Below are 16910 nucleotides of genomic sequence, written 5' to 3' on the forward strand. Positions count from 1 at the left end.
GCATAACTTTGATACTATATAAGGTTATGACTTGAAACTCAAAATATATTTTTATCATCATGACCTGCATGTGTGGTAGCAATCCCAAGAACTCTAGTGTGTGTTCTTGACTGAATTATGCCCCTTGGTGTATCTTCCTTTTAAAGTAGATGTCTCTTATTGAGACATATATTCATTTTACTGTCAAACCACCGAATAGTGGAACGCGGTGTCTTACGGACAGCTCTTGTTATTACATCCGGTCAGACAAGATTCCATTCAGTTAAGACAGTTCATCCTGGGTCATCAGACAAGTCTTGAAACATTTTTGCTATGACTAATAATATATAGGGGAACCATGTCTCAACAACATGATCCATGTGAATACACAATTAAGTCCATTTATTTTATAAAAACAACCTGGAATCTGACTCCTGAATTTCACAAGAATGAAAGAAAGGAGAAAAGGAAGAAGAGAAAAAAAGGAGAAGAAAAACATGGCAGAAAAAAAGAAAAAAGGCTGGAAAAAAGATTTACCTAATTCTAAATGCTTGAAAAGGTATAACAAGAGGGCCATGATGGCCCTATATCGCTAACCTGAAATTAATTGCTTGGTTAAACAAATTTCTTTGCTAATGCTTCAAAAACAAACAAAAACTAGGTGAGGTCATGGTAACGATTCTTCAAGATAAGTACTGAAATTTGTTAAAAAATTATACAGGTGGTTCATTTTTAAATACTGTTGTATTGTACTATTTAGCTGCCCGTCGTGGCATGTTTCTGGCGTTCATGTTATTCTTATACAGGCATAAACAGAATTTGGTGGGGGCCGGGAGCAGTTTTTGACAGATCAAATAAATTGTACACTATATGTGTGAAGTCCACACATACCACTTAGGAAGGCACTGAACTTGTTTTGTTTTTTTTGGACACAGGTTTTCAGAGCTAAATTCTCTGATTTTTCCTGGACGTCATGTTTTCCGGTGAGGTGGAAAATTGAGAGAGCCACAAAGAGTTATAACATCATTTGTATAACTGCATAATTGTATAACCTGTATCGTAATAAACGGCCTGTCGTAGCCAGGGTGCATCGCTACAATGCGAAATGTATATATTTGTTGAGTTTATTTGTAGTAAAGAGAAAACATTTATGCTAACAAATGTCTTATACTGACTAATTTGTGTTTTTATTTTACTTGTTTGCAATCACAGTGATCCTTGCATGTAACACAGATAAACGAATTAATAGCAAAACACTTACTGGATGATATCTATGATAATGTTAGTAGTTTTGTATTGAATACGCGTCATCTGCAATGAGTCACCCAGTAAGTGTTTTGCAATCACAATGATCCTTGCATGTAACACAGATAAACGAATTAATAGCAAAACACTTACTGGATGATATCTATGATAATGTTAGTAGTTTTGTATTGAATACGCGTCATCTGCAATGAGTCACCCAGTAAGTGTTTTGCAATCACAATGATAATTGCATGACACAGATAAACGAATTAATAGCAAAACACTTACTGGGTGATATCTATGATAATGTTAGTAGTTTTGTATTGAATACGCGTCATCTGCTATGAGTCACCCAGTAAGTGTTTTGCAATCACAATGATCCTTGCATGTAACACAGATAAACAGCAAAACACTTACTGGATGATATCTATGATAATGTTAGTAGTTTTATTGAATACGCGACATCTGCTATAAGTAATTTCCAAAGGTAAATCAAGGGTAATATGATATCAATAAGTCTTTTTCAGAAACTTAACTTATATTGATCTAATGTTCTTTCTTATTCTTTTTCACGCACACGTGGCGTGGAGTACTTAGACTTTTACCCATGATGGTATACATGAATATGGCTGGGAGGTCAAGTTATCAATATGTTGTTTACTCAAGTAATCTATTTTTTCAACTTTTTCTCTGTCAGAGTTGTCCAGTTTAGCATATGGCTGATTTTTTCTATTGCATTTCATTCCTTTTGCACACCCCATCGTATAATTCCAACGCAACTGTAGAATGTTAAGCTAAAACAGGCTTTACCTCACATAATAAAATATATAATAAAAATGCAAACATAAAAAGGAAATGACAAACCTACTTTTAAAAACGTTATACTTCATTGACAGGTATTGCTGGTTATCACTGCGATGCAGAACGCTTTGTTTCTTCTTGACTAAATATTATTATACAGCTGATATTTGACACTGATTTGTCCTATTTTAATCATTAAACATCGTTGATCTTTGTAACCTCACTGTCAAGTTATCGTAAATTAAAACCAGTAACAAGATAAATATATTATAATCTCTGTGTGGAGGTTGTAGCGTTTTTGTCATCTTTGTCATTATCATATTTACTGTTACAAGCCGATGTGAAACCACCGTATCGAGTCCAATTCGAGTTCCGGCTTAAACTTTCCGATGCATGTTATTTTTACATTTTGTACGCAAACGCCTAGTGCATGTAGTCATAATACATAATACATAGTAGACGATTGTTACATTTTCATGCAAGAATTCGATGTTCAGCTAAGCATCCAGTCCAGCAGTCATAGTTAATCCTTAGTTATAAATACCTCTCAATGATCTTTCCGCCTTCTGTTTTAGACTTTAGCACACACGCACGCACGCACGCACGCACGCTCGCTCGCTCTCTCTCTCTCGCTCGCTCGCTCGCTCTCTCTCTCTCTCTCTCTCTCTCTCTCTCTCTCGTTATTTCACATCTAACTTATTTATAAGTCTTCAAAAGCTTAAGCCATTTCACTCCTTTCTCGACCTAAGTGTGTGTGTACTATGTCAAAGTCTTTAATAATTTAAGTATCTGGTGCTTTTGCTTCCAAAATAACCTTTACTTTCTGTCCATACGTATCCATAGCAACTGCCGGGTAGAGCGTTTTCTGTGTACGTAATAACCTTTCTCCTATCTGAAACAAATATCAAAAACACTTTACTACACATTCTTTTCTGTAAGATAAACTGATATCGTTATCTGAGATTGTTGTAGTGCCTATATAGTAAATCATAACATATGTCTAAATTTAGGATATTTCTGCACGTTCGGATCAAAGTTTTTTTTTTTCTGCAGTGGAGCATTTTATTATATCTTTAAAATTTTTGATATACTTACAAAATCGACAGATAAAAAGGGTAGGGTCGTTTTATAACTGATTTGAAAAAATGGGACGTCACATAAGTTTTCATAATGAGAGTCTATGGAAAATCACAATTGACAATGTAAAATTTAATCATCGTCTGGTGATTGATGTCAGCTTTCATTTCATGTAAAATTTACGGATTTACGTTAAACATAACGCTGGTACAATCATTTTACGGCAGATTTTGTTCCCGTATATCTGACGTCAAAACCACGCGAAGTTGTCAAGTTTGCGGCATGTTGGAATCGTCATTAATGTATTAAATGTGCAAAATATATAAAGATCTAAATCAGAAATATCTTCTGGTTTTTGTTGGTAAGGCTCTGAAAAAAGTCATATCATGGTTCTTCCTTAATCACGTTGAGGAACAATATATTCATTTCTTAGATATAAGAGCAGCGTTGGCGCATATCCATTTAAGGTATTAAATGTACTTTTTTCGGTGTTCATGCAAAATGACCGACAGAACAGGATAGGCAAAATCAATAATCGCACACAGTTTGCTAAATTTAATATTAAATCAGCTTCCAAACGGAACCACTTAGACGTCATCTAAGAAAAGTTCTCTCTGACTACACGCGAACATCGTCAAAACAGCGAACCATTATCGCTAAGCAGCGTTGACGTAACTTTCGCGACTTTCATTTTGCTGTTCATACGAAACGAACGTCAAAATTTTCAATGGAAAAGAATAGAGAGAATGTAAATATTTCGTAACATTACATCTTTGAAATCCCTCGGGATCCGCTTGTACCCCCGCCCTTCCGGGCTCGGGCACCAGCCAGTCCCTTGTGATATGTAGATGTAATAACTCGAAAAAGCATGTGATATCCCTACAATATAAGGTGCATTGCCAAATATTTTTCAGACAGCTTATGTATCCTATATAGCACTCAAGTTTCACTTCTTGAAAATGGATCTTCTTTCAGCATAAAGATGTGCAACAGTCAGCCGGAGAAAAAACAACACCTCTTGAAATAAAAGAAAGAAAGAACTTAAAATGTTTATAGGATACACGCTTCAGCTTCTTGAACTAATTCTATCATCATGATCATATCTTTTCTGAAACCAAAATTGAATATTTTTACATGCCTTTCGTTAGCAATATGACACATGCGATTAAAATTTGCCAAAATGTTTTGTATCCGTGTCAAATAAGGAGACCTAAATATATATCCTCATGTACATGGCATATGCCATTACAACTTGAACGGAAGATAAGACACGAAAAAAAGTACACTCATGTTAAAAAATAAACATTTATAAAGACTAAACGTAAGGAAATTATCACATTTATGGTATAAATGATGAAATAACTAAATGGCTTTTGAAAACAGCTAGTTATTGTTCTTATAATACTTCCGACCACTATGTTGGCGGACATTATTTCATTCTTACTTAACAAATAATCAAGGCCTTCGAGTGATTTATTGTCTGATTTACCACGGTTCAGAGTTCAGATGCGTAGAAATTGAGCCACGAGGGTGTTAGCCCGAGTGATTAGATACTGAAGCATCTGAACGATGAATCGTGCTCATTGCCGTATTTTAATAAATATGCTTAACTTCATTTACCCAAGGAGTAACGTATCGGACGTCATGCGGCAATCTGACGTCATAATTGGCGTCATAATGTTCTGCTCTTTTATTAGTACGCGCGCCAGCCGTTGTTTATATACAAAGCTTGATTTCCTTCTTTGTTTAACTGGAAATCTAATCGAGTAATGTTAGAATGGTATATATACGTACTGTAAACGTGACTAAATAGTTAACGTACCTGTCGTCCGTTTCTTGAAAAGTACACACGTACACCAACCGCTGACATGTTAGCTATCCCGCAGCCCATTGTGTCATTATCACCACAGGGTGGTCCAAACGGTTCTCCAAAATCACTATCAATAAAAACTCTGAAACGAATTGAAATGAAGTTTTAAAAATTTAGTTTGTTTGTTTGTTTGTTTTGGGTTTAACGCCGTTTTTCAACAGTATTTCAGTCCAGCACATATATATTCTAAATGATATGAACATTGTCTTATTTAGCTATAGTCCTTAAAAATTGATTATTGTACAGATGCACTTTAAAGAGTTGTTTGTTTGTTTAAACGCGTTTAAACCCCCAGTTTCCTGTATAAAGATTTCCGAACGTTCCAAGGCAGTGTCCCTGTTTTCAACTTGTTTTCTGTCTGTCTTGTATTTTATGTTGCGTATGTTGTTTTGTTTGTTGTTAGCGTTTCTTTCCTCTTTCACCTCACCCTCTCCCCAATTGTCCCCATACTATGCCCTTGCAATTGCGCTCCCTTGTTTTAGCATCTTCTCCCACTTTACTAAGAGTAAGTTATGGTACCCACCTTGATTTTTCCTGCCGGAATCCTAAGGCGGTGCCCGATTGTTGTTTATTCCTGCTTATATGTGTGCGCTTGTGTGCTTGTGCGTCTGTGTGTCTTAAGCGGTGACCTACAGTGTTGTTATATCTTACTTATCTGTTTGTCTATGCTAGTTAGTTGTGAGTGGATGTGTGTGTCTGTCTTAGGTACATGAATGTCTGCGCTACTGTGGTTTTCATTTTAGTGTAACTGTGTTAAAGGGTATATTCATCCTTGTTCTACCTTCCCCTTCCTTCAACCCCCTCCCCAACCTTTCTACCCCTTACCCCTCCCCCGTCTATCTATATTTTTCGTTAAATTAAAATCTACTTTTTGGATTTTTGAGGCAACCAATCAGTCATGTTTTTCCATTACAGCTTCTTTTTGTGGAGGGCCTACTTTGCAAATGCGTGGCTCTAAGGCTGTGTTTGTAGTGCTTTGTGCTTCCAAGAATTCTACCCTTATATTTTCTTTTAAAGTGTAACAGACTATTCTTAGCTAATGTTTAGAAGTTTTGGGGTTACAAGAATTTTACAGAAGTGTTCATCTACCTTTTTATGTTTTTTAAAAGGAAACGCAATTTATAGGAATGAGATCATTTATGAGTTGCGGAATCAAAACAAACGTTTAAAACTAACCGTCCATCGTCTGAATGGTAACCAGCTGAAAATTTTCGCCATCCAGGAAAGTCTTTCTCAGGGTAATCTTTAGGAACAATGCCTATCCCTTGAAATAAATAATGGTTTTGTCTGGTTAATAGCTGCATTCTTAATAATGTCATTCCAAAAGAAAAGTTTATTTAACAGTAACAATACTTGACTTAGCAAACAGCAAACATCTGACAATAACGATATGTTTCTGAATTAATCGAAGTGACAATGGGAGTGGTAGCCGAGAAGTAATATTTGGGTAAATGTTAGGTCAAGTCAATCCATGAACGATGAATTTACAGTCCACACATAAAACTGGAATGGACATTAAGGTAGTTCTGCACGTTTGGAAAAAAAATTCTATAATGTAGTATTTGACTAGACTCTGATTTATCAAAACTTCAGAATATACCTAGAGAATTCAGCAAATAAAAAAGATAGGGTCGTATGCTTGATTTTTTGCTAGACTGATTTGAAAAATATGGACCCTCATGCAATATTTCATAATGGGAATCTATGGGAAAATCATAATTTCCACAACATTTTCGCGAATAGAAATCTTTCTACAATTTAGATTTTGATGAAACTTCTCACAGTTGTAAATAAAGACATGGCCTATAATTTGGTGAAATAAAATGTATAGGTCCCTGTGCTTATTTTAAAGATATTTGACCATGATTAAAGTCAACCGGACAATTCACACTAATCTTAAGAAATTATTTTGAATTATTTAACGTGTCATGTGTTTTAATACCATATTTTGACTTTGGAAATACATGTATAGCAACAGTGCCATTGTTATAAGTTTACTCACAGGTTGCGATTAATTCATAAAATGATTTTCATTTCCGTACGCCGAATCCAGGCTTTATTCTACGTTTTCCGGATAAAAGACGTTACGCCATCACTTCCGGTTTATCAAACGTGCAGAACTACCTTAAATAAAGGCAGATTGTTCAAATATTAGATATGGTACATTTCTGTCAATGTACATTGCATTTCCTGTAAATGTTTCCTATAATTTTGTGCAGTTTGCATAAATTCCCTACTGTAGTTTTAGTTATGGCCTTAAGAAGAACCTTCAATATAGGGAGATAACTCAAAAAGAAGAAGGGTAGAGATAGAGTTCTTGTGACACATAACCATAGTCCAGGTATACTGCATTTCCTCTACTTGACCTCTATCATTTTAAGGAGATTGTATACATTCCCTTCAGTAGTTTTAGAAATATGCATTGGACAAGAACATTCAATTAAGGGGATAATCTAAAAGGTAACGAATTGATTTAATGTTCTTGCACGCGACATATCATCACACCATGCTGATCATTGGTGCAAAGTTTGTTTCAAATCTATTCGTGAACGGCAAAGTTACAGACTGGACACGAAATCAGGATGCACATTCAATAATTATTAAGGTAGGTTATTCAAAAAAAAAAAAAAAAAAAAAAGTAAGAAGGGTAGGGTTGTAGTTTTTTGCACACGACACATGTACATATCAAAATGTCAAACAGACGGACGCAGCAATTACTGAATGTCGAATCCAAATGATAGGAGTTGTTGCATTAACTAAACAAATATTATAAATGACTTTATTGTATTTGTTAAAAGTTTCTTGCAGCAGAAGTATTTGGACATATAGACTAAAATGATATTCTGAAGTACATAGTAAAATACAAAAAGTGAAGAAAAAAACTAGCACTGAAGCACCGGCTTAAAATGACGCAAAACACAACAGGGTAGTTTAAACACAAGACACACAATTTCAAAAACGTCCTAGAATGAAAGTACGATTCAGGTATCAAATGTATCTCTAATAAATGTAATGAAAAATACGATATTCGAAGTACTGAAATGCTTATTCAAATATTATATAACAAGTAACTTACCCGCACCAATGATTTTGGAGTAAACCGTGTATCAAAGAAAACACCATTAAGATCCCAACGAAATAGATCCCCCATTAAAGAAGCTCAGTAGCTGTTGGTTTTCAGAACTGTCCATTAGGGAGTCTACTACCAGGACAGTCGGATACTTTGAAAGGAGCGGAACTTAACATATGCGGTGTGTCACAGACGAGTGAGGTCATACAAATGTAGTAATAGGACTTTTGTAATAATTTTACCGAACAATAGGTATTATCCGAGAATCATGCAATCATCTTCAAGACAAATATGAAACCGACACAGTTATTATTCGTTAAGACTGAGTAGTTACATAACATGATAATTTTAAGTTCATCTCACCTACAGATCCGGCCATGCCACCACTTCTTATGATTTCTACTTCAAAATAGCATCCACTTGTCATTCTGATATCACCAATGTACACACCGTTTAAGTTCCCCGTAGGGTTACCACTGTTAAAACTATAAATATAGTTCCATATTACACAATAGAATTTTGAAGATATTTCTTGAACATTTTACTGATTTTTACAAGAGTTTTCATGACTTAAAATATCCTGTCAACATTTTCATGAGGTTTTCTGTATGCATTTGCTCCATAATACACCCACGAGTCATTGTACACTTGAAAGTAGTTATTGGTATATGCACACTTAATTACAACTAGGCCATCCCATAAGTAAACCTGTTCTAGTAACGCATAATACAAATTTTGCATCATGATAAATTAAAAATACTGGAAAATGGTATCTATAATGTTCCTTTTGAAAGAATATTTCGGACGATGCCATAATGTTGTTTTGTGAATGACGTCATATTGCGCGTGCTGTCTCGCGGAAAGAGCCGTCTTTTATATTTATATGCCAATGTTGTTTTTCTTTGCGACGAAAAAAAAGACGCATTTAAAAAAAATGTATTTTGAATGTAAATAATGCACCTGGATCGTTATACATATATAAAGGATGGAGTCACTACTTTGCACGCGCATGGGTTATCGCAAAATAACCGTTGACTGATTTTCTCCTATGTGTATATAGGTTATTTGCTGGTCTTGTTAGAATTTTCAATAAAATATTTTAAAGTAGTCTTTGAATATTCAACTATAAATGTCAATTTATTGATAGTTTAATGTTCTGCATATATGAACTGCAATGTACATACTATACACGACAACGCCATACTTCTTTCACAATGTTCTTGACGTCACGTCTCTAAACGTATTTGTTGACTTACATATAAGAATTGTAACTCTGGAAATACTAAACTTAACATTTCTTTACATTTTCACAGGAGAAAGTTTTTTTTTCAATATTCTTCATGCATATGTTTTATTTTAATTCTAGTTTGTGTCACTAATACTTTGTCATAGAACGGTTATATTATATCGAAAGGATCGATTAAATTTTTACTGATATTAACTTATCTGTAAGTAATATACGTCAGTATATTATATACAATATGTTAATATTGATTTAAAAGTGCTAAATGATTCTGTCGATTAGCAATATATATAACTGAAACATAGTTATATAAAGAACATACCTAAGACAGTCACCATCTACATGAATGTTGTCGATTCTCAGCTTCCGTTCCAATAAAGGCTGTTTAAAACATAGAAAATAATAGAAAAGATATTCGAATGTTAGAAATGTTTACTTAGAGATCAGTATTTCTCCACTGTGGAACTTTTCCAATGTACATGTATAAACTGTAAGTAACGACTACTTTGATGACCCTTAATAGCATTGTTCCAGTCAAAATGTGTATTATACGATGCAACTATTCTTCACAATATTAAAGGTCCATTACTAAGGGAAAGTGAGTTGGCAATTTTTTTCATAGCCAGTGCATAGACTTCTGCAAGACACTAAATAATGAAGATTGGCAGGTCAAAATTTACAGAAGGTCTTTGGAACTCAAAGAAATGTATGTGTATTATGTTGAAATTTCAATGAATCGACAGAATGACCCCCCAGGTCTTTTTAACTTTCTTCATACTTCATAGAAAAATAATTGTACATATACTGCGATTTATTTCGAATTTCTACATACCAACTTTCATTTTCCAATAAAATGAAATAGTTTCTGTGCTTTTTAAAAGAAATTAAAATGTTCACTTTCCTTAGTATTGGACCTTTAAAAAGACCTTCTCTGGTGCAATGCAGATTGGTGTTAACACTTTTACGGTAAAGCATGACTGACTAGAATAAGAAAGAGAAGGTTTTTTTTATTATCCTTTTGTACGACTGAGCCAAGACAAGAGGATTGATTAAAAAGCAGGTCTTAAATGTCGTCATCTTAACTATAATATACTTACATTGCGGGATAGTTAGAAGTTTAAGTTGATTTACAATACATTTTATCATTTTTATATTATATCATGTATCTTATATACATATGCTCATACATGATATTCCCAAACGAAAATTAAAAAAAACATTTATTTAAACTTCGTTGTGTGCGTTAAATCGCTTACGTTCTTTAAACTGTATGTGGCAGATCTCCTGAATTACGCTGTACATGTCCATAACAGTGTTTAAATGTACTAAATGATTCTCTCAATACTGGTACAGAATCTAGGAACACTGGTTAGGTTAACTGGTCGCCGTTACATGACTGAAATACTGTTGAAAAACGGCGTTAAACCAAAAATGAACAAACAAACAAAGTATGATCCGCAGAAACATATTTATATTATACATAAATGGACAGACATAAGGTGTATAAAGGACATAAATGAAACTCCAAAAATTTAGAATGAGTTTTACCTGTGCCTTTGGAATATTGACTGTTGCCTGTTTTGCCTCCTTTTCTGGCGTTAACAGACTATTTTCAAGCTTTGCATCTGTAATAGTGTTAACCAAAACAATTTACCTTTGTTAGTTCATTTATGGTCTCGGTGTGTAATATGTTTTAATTCCTGTTATGCTGATTTATGTACTCTTACTAAATAATAGAAGAAAGGGAATTGCTAGTGATCTAATTGAATGTATCTATCAACTGTTAAAACTTTAAATAAGACAAAGGATGTTGCACTATTCATCCACCAAGTCAGCGATTTGTGACCATTTGATTAATTGTTTAATGATCTACCTACTAAACAAATTAAGCTGACATGTAATAAAAAACACACAACAAGTATATACATTACAAATTTAAAGCACGATGAAAATATGTGGTATGATAACAGCAGATAATATTAGCACATAGAATAATTGCAATTTTTATTAAATTTACCGATATCTTGTTCTTTGTCTGGGCAATGCTGAATAAGTCCTAGACCGTTGCATCGCATTACTGCATTTTTTAATTGATTATCTCTTTGAAAACTGTATTCAGTTGTTTCATTTTTCTTCTTATTTTCATCTAACTTCTCTTTTAAGCTTTTCAGCTTCTGTTTAATCTGTACTGAGGCCACAAACAGTTTGTTTGGCTGATCTTGCTGCGACTGCAGTGTTTCTTCCATTGAAATTATTTCATGTGAAATATCAGTAGCTTCTTTTTCAAGTTTTCCGAAGACAATAATATTCTTTGATTTGATATCTGTCGCTTGAGCACAGATATCAGCCGTTAGTTTATTAACATGATTGACAATTTCATCCCTAAATGCTTCTGCATCATCAATAAACTTTGCATGTACAGTCTCGGCTACGTTCCTGTTTAACTGTATTGCTGACAAGCATTCTTGACTTTGATTGTTGCAACCTTTTACATCTTTGACAACCGATTCAAAGGATTTGCTGTCTTTGAAATTTGTCGCCTTCTCAGGAATATATTCAACTTTGCAAGGTTTATGCTCAAGAATCATACAGTCCCCGCAACCAACCTGTTCGTGAGTTGGACAATAAAACTTGATTAACTCTTTAAGGTGTTGTTGGCATTTTTCTAGCCCTTCATCAGACGCACCTGCTCCTTTCTGTATACTACCACCATATCGATGATCAAGCAACACGTGATCTTTACAAAACTTCCCCTTCTTATGATGTCTGAAGCAAGTTGAACACATATTTTCTTCACATTCTTGACATAATCCGTTAGATGCCGTATATTTGCCTTCATCTTCGCATGGTTTACAAGGTATATCTACAAATTCCTCGGATCCTTGTTCGTACAAAAATTTACGTCCAGGTACATCCATATTTTACGCATAGTATAAACTTTCATTTATAGTATAACACAGATAATGACTGCATAAACAATACAAGTTACACGGTACACTACATAGAGTTAAACCTCATTTTCCTATATATAATAATCATGGTTATAACATTGATAACGCGTGTTTACAATTCGATAAAGTTGTACAAATCTGCTACAATGTACTAATAAATAAACTTTGATAATGTGGCAGTTGACCTGAATACAATCGACACTGTTTATTGTCCAATACAGGTAAATACAATAATTGCTTTGCAATAGATCTATGATGGATTATCTTTGAACACCCCTGGACTTATTGGACTCAACTGCCACATTATCAAAGTGTATTAGTAGACAGAAGTATATGTCTGTATAATAAATGTTGCTTATTTTTAAAGCGGCATGCCTCCAGATCGTTCGACAACAAAAAATATTTTTGTTAGATATCTTAAAATAAATGCTATATTTCTTAAGAAGGCTTTAAAACTTAGTTACTGACAAACTTTATGTTACAAAAACACATGAGAAATTGCTGTTTTTACTACTTTTTACGATGAAAATCGAAAAGCGTTTGTCACGTTTTACTCCAGGTAAATGGCTCGATTGTAAATATCTATATTTTGAAGCCATTATTCACTACTTCAGCTATAGCGCTACTGGTTACGACGACGTGGAAATGTCTTTATTGCCGTGGCGGTCCGCGGTTCGATTCCCGACGCGGTCATCATTTTTTCTTGATTTGGAATTTTTAAAATACTTTAGAAACAAAAATTCATATTCTAATGTTCATAATATGACCAAAACTTCATTTTGAAAGAAAGATTATTTTTAGCCAAATCTGGAGGCATGCTACTTTAAAATCACATTTTTTTTGTGTTCCTTTTTTCTTGACTTCGCTAGAAGATTGAATATATTATAACTAAATAAACTCCACTTATTTTACAAACCAATGTATGTTGTACATGAATGACAAAATCTTAATGAAAAATCTTTTAATTAAAGATAACACTACATGGTTAGCATATTCTTGCGCAGTTTTAAAACATTTTGAAATGTAAACTTACAAAGATTAACACAAAAGTACACTATCTCTATGGCGGCCGAGAGGTAACGCGCTCAATTTCGGACTTTTTCGTCGTTGGTTCAATGCTTAGGCGCGCGTTTGTATCTTTAAAACTGTTTTTAAGATCTTAGTTTTCAATTCTTATGAATATCACTCATTTTATTAATTTAGGCTTTTTCACTAACATAAATTGGTCATTTTATCAGAACAAAAACGAACATACTTTTGTTTAAACACACATAAATTGTGTAAGGCCTAATGCCTTTCCATCGAGTTATTCTTTAAAACGTTGCACCTCACTTCATATAGCATTCCCCTGTCACAATTTTCAGTACTGTTTAATTTACAGATACTGGTAAATTTACTACGAAAAAAAAAATCAAAAAAAAAAAATCACAAAATAAAAAAGCGCGGTCGATTATTAGAAAATGTTTACTGATTTATTATTATTACACTTATCAAAACTTCTAACGACCCCTCCATATATTTTTGTCGGAAGGATATAACGTTGCAATGAACATTTAACAACACAATAGAGTCATGGATCCGATTATTCTTGTAGTCTATAGATAAAAGTTCGGAAATAAGATGTACTATCCCCCATGAAAATATGCCCGGACATACTAGCACCAGTTGTGATTTCCTTTTCGACTTACGAGTACATCTTCAACGAGATATTTTCGGCGAAAGCATTTGAAATCTATTAAATATCTATGGTCTGTTTAATGTGAAAATAGTGGGTATATTGTATATAGAATTTCAGTGAAAAAGGTGATCTTAAATGCTTCTAAAATGCCCCAGAATTCAGGAATTAAAGCGCTTAATTTCAAAATTTTCCCAGGGGGGGGGGGGGGGGGTGGGGAGGGGGGGGGGGGAAGGTGGCGGGCATGCAAACCTGTACTGGTAAACGGCTGACATCCAAACAAATCACATCAAATTAATAAGTGTGTAAAGACACACGTTTGTCACAGTAAAGTTAAGGTTGAACCCCCTCTCCTCAGAAAATTGGCTGGATCCGCGCATGCAATGTACCTTGATGAGTGAGCTATAGCATTTAACTACCATATAGGTATGGCCTCAATGCCATGGTTGCACTTCGCCAATAACATTGAACCTCATGTCTCTCTGTCTCAGCTTTTCGATGCTCAGCTTGTATTTGCTATCGTCTATCCTCGTAAAGTTCCAGGAGTTAGGGCAATCACATTTAGTTGCAGCTTTAATTAAGAGGACATAGGCTGAACATCTATGCGATAGGACTCGTATGTTGATGAATCAAATATATCGTTTCACGGGAACTTCAACAGAAGGACCAGTCAAGTATAGTATCTACGTCCTATAGAAGTTTGAGCTGAATATCATTAGTTGAAGTTTGTTTGTTTGAAACAGTGAGTAATTTGCCTGATCCCTGGCATTATCTAGCTCAAATCATTTAGACGAGGTAGCCAGAGAAAAAATATATGAGATATATGGTCTCACCAGCTCTACGTTTTAACAAAGGACATTCTATATAGTTTGTCAGCAAGTCTGAGACATAACGGGTAGTCGTGAGTTGGACAATAAAACTTGATTAACTCTTTAAGATGTTGTTGGCATTTTTCTAGCCCTTCATCAGACGCACCGGCTCCTTTCTGTATACTACCACCATATCGATGATCAAGCAACACGTGATCTTTACAAAACTTCCCCTTCTTATGATGTCTGAAGCAAGTTGAACACATATTTTCTTCACATTCTTGACATAATCCGTTAGATGCCGTATATTTGCCTTCATCTTCGCATGGTTTACAAGGTATTTCTACAAATTCCTCGGATCCTTGTTCGTACAAAAAATTACGTCCAGGTACATCCATATTTAACGCTTAGTATAAACTTTCATTTATAGTATAACACAGATAATGACTGCATAAACAATACAAGTTACACGGTACACTACATAGAGTTAAACCTCATTTTCCTATATATAATAATCATGGTTATAACATTGATAACGCGTGTTTACAATTCGATAAAGTTGTACAAATCTGCTACAATGTACTAATAAATAAACTTTGATAATGTGGCAGTTGACCTGAATACAATCGACACTGTTTATTGTCCAATACAGGTAAATACAATAATTGCTTTGCAATAGATCTATGATGGATTATCTTTGAACACCCCTGGACTTATTGGACTCAACTGCCACATTATCAAAGTGTATTAGTAGACAGAAGTATATGTCTGTATAATAAATGTTGCTTATTTTTAAAGCGGCATGCCTCCAGATCGTTCGACAACAAAAAATATTTTTGTTAGATATCTTAAAATAAATGCTATATTTCTTAAGAAGGCTTTAAAACTTAGTTACTGACAAACTTTATGTTACAAAAACACATGAGAAATTGCTGTTTTTACTACTTTTTACGATGAAAATCGAAAAGCGTTTGTCACGTTTTACTCCAGGTAAATGGCTCGATTGTAAATATCTATATTTTGAAGCCATTATTCACTACTTCAGCTATAGCGCTACTGGTTACGACGACGTGGAAATGTCTTTATTGCCGTGGCGGTCCGCGGTTCGATTCTCGACGCGGTCATCATTTTTTCTTGATTTGGAATTTTTAAAATACTTTAGAAACAAAAATTCATATTCTAATGTTCATAATATGACCAAAACTTCATTTTGAAAGAAAGATTATTTTTAGCCAAATCTGGAGGCATGCTACTTTAAAATCACATTTTTTTTTTTGTGTTCCTTTTTTCTTGACTTCGCTAGAAGATTGAATATATTATAACTAAATAAACTCCACTTATTTTACAAACCAATGTATGTTGTACATGAATGACAAAATCTTAATGAAAAATCTTTTAATTAAAGATAACACTACATGGTTAGCATATTCTTGCGCAGTTTTAAAACATTTTGAAATGTAAACTTACAAAGATTAACACAAAAGTACACTATCTCTATGGCGGCCGAGAGGTAACGCGCTCAATTTCGGACTTTTTCGTCGTTGGTTCAATGCTTAGGCGCGCGTTTGTATCTTTAAAAACTGTTTTTAAGATCTTAGTTTTCAATTCTTATGAATATCACTCATTTTATTAATTTAGGCTTTTTCACTAACATAAATTGGTCATTTTATCAGAACAAAAACGAACATACTTTTGTTTAAACACACATAAATTGTGTAAGGCCTAATGCCTTTTCATCGAGTTATTCTTTAAAACGTTGCACCTCACTTCATATAGCATTCCCCTGTCACAATTTTCAGTACTGTTTAATTTACAGATACTGGTAAATTTACTACGAAAAAAAAAATCAAAAAAAAAAATCACAAAATAAAAAAGCGCGGTCGATTATTAGAAAATGTTTACTGATTTATTATTATTACACTTATCAAAACTTCTAACGACCCCTCCATATATTTTTGTCGGAAGGATATAACGTTGCAATGAACATTTAACAACACAATAGAGTCATGGATCCGATTATTCTTGTAGTCTATAGATAAAAGTTCGGAAATAAGATGTACTATCCCCCATGAAAATATGCCCGGACATACTAGCACCAGTTGTGATTTCCTTTTCGACTTACGAGTACATCTTCAACGAGATATTTTCGGCGAAAGCATTTGAAATCTATTAAATATCTATGGTTTGTTT

At 34.1% G+C, this 16910-nt stretch overlaps 1 protein-coding gene across 1 annotated transcript; it reads right to left on the reverse strand.

The window, feature by feature from the left end:
- Positions 1–1089: 1089 nt before the first annotated feature.
- On the reverse strand, positions 1090–12247 carry LOC123541717 (uncharacterized). Its single transcript, XM_045327271.2, has 7 exons — positions 11303–12247; positions 10834–10910; positions 9608–9666; positions 8406–8527; positions 6149–6236; positions 4925–5054; positions 1090–2917 (listed from the first exon to the last, which is right to left on the reverse strand). The coding sequence occupies exons 1-7, from the start codon at positions 12201–12203 to the stop codon at positions 2807–2809; spliced, it is 1488 nt and encodes a 495-aa protein (XP_045183206.2). The 5' UTR covers positions 12204–12247; the 3' UTR covers positions 1090–2806.
- Between the last annotated feature and the right edge of the window lie 4663 nt (positions 12248–16910).

The sequence above is a fragment of the Mercenaria mercenaria genome, chromosome 19, assembly GCF_021730395.1.
Source record: "Mercenaria mercenaria strain notata chromosome 19, MADL_Memer_1, whole genome shotgun sequence".
Taxonomy (NCBI): Eukaryota; Metazoa; Mollusca; class Bivalvia; order Venerida; family Veneridae; genus Mercenaria; species Mercenaria mercenaria.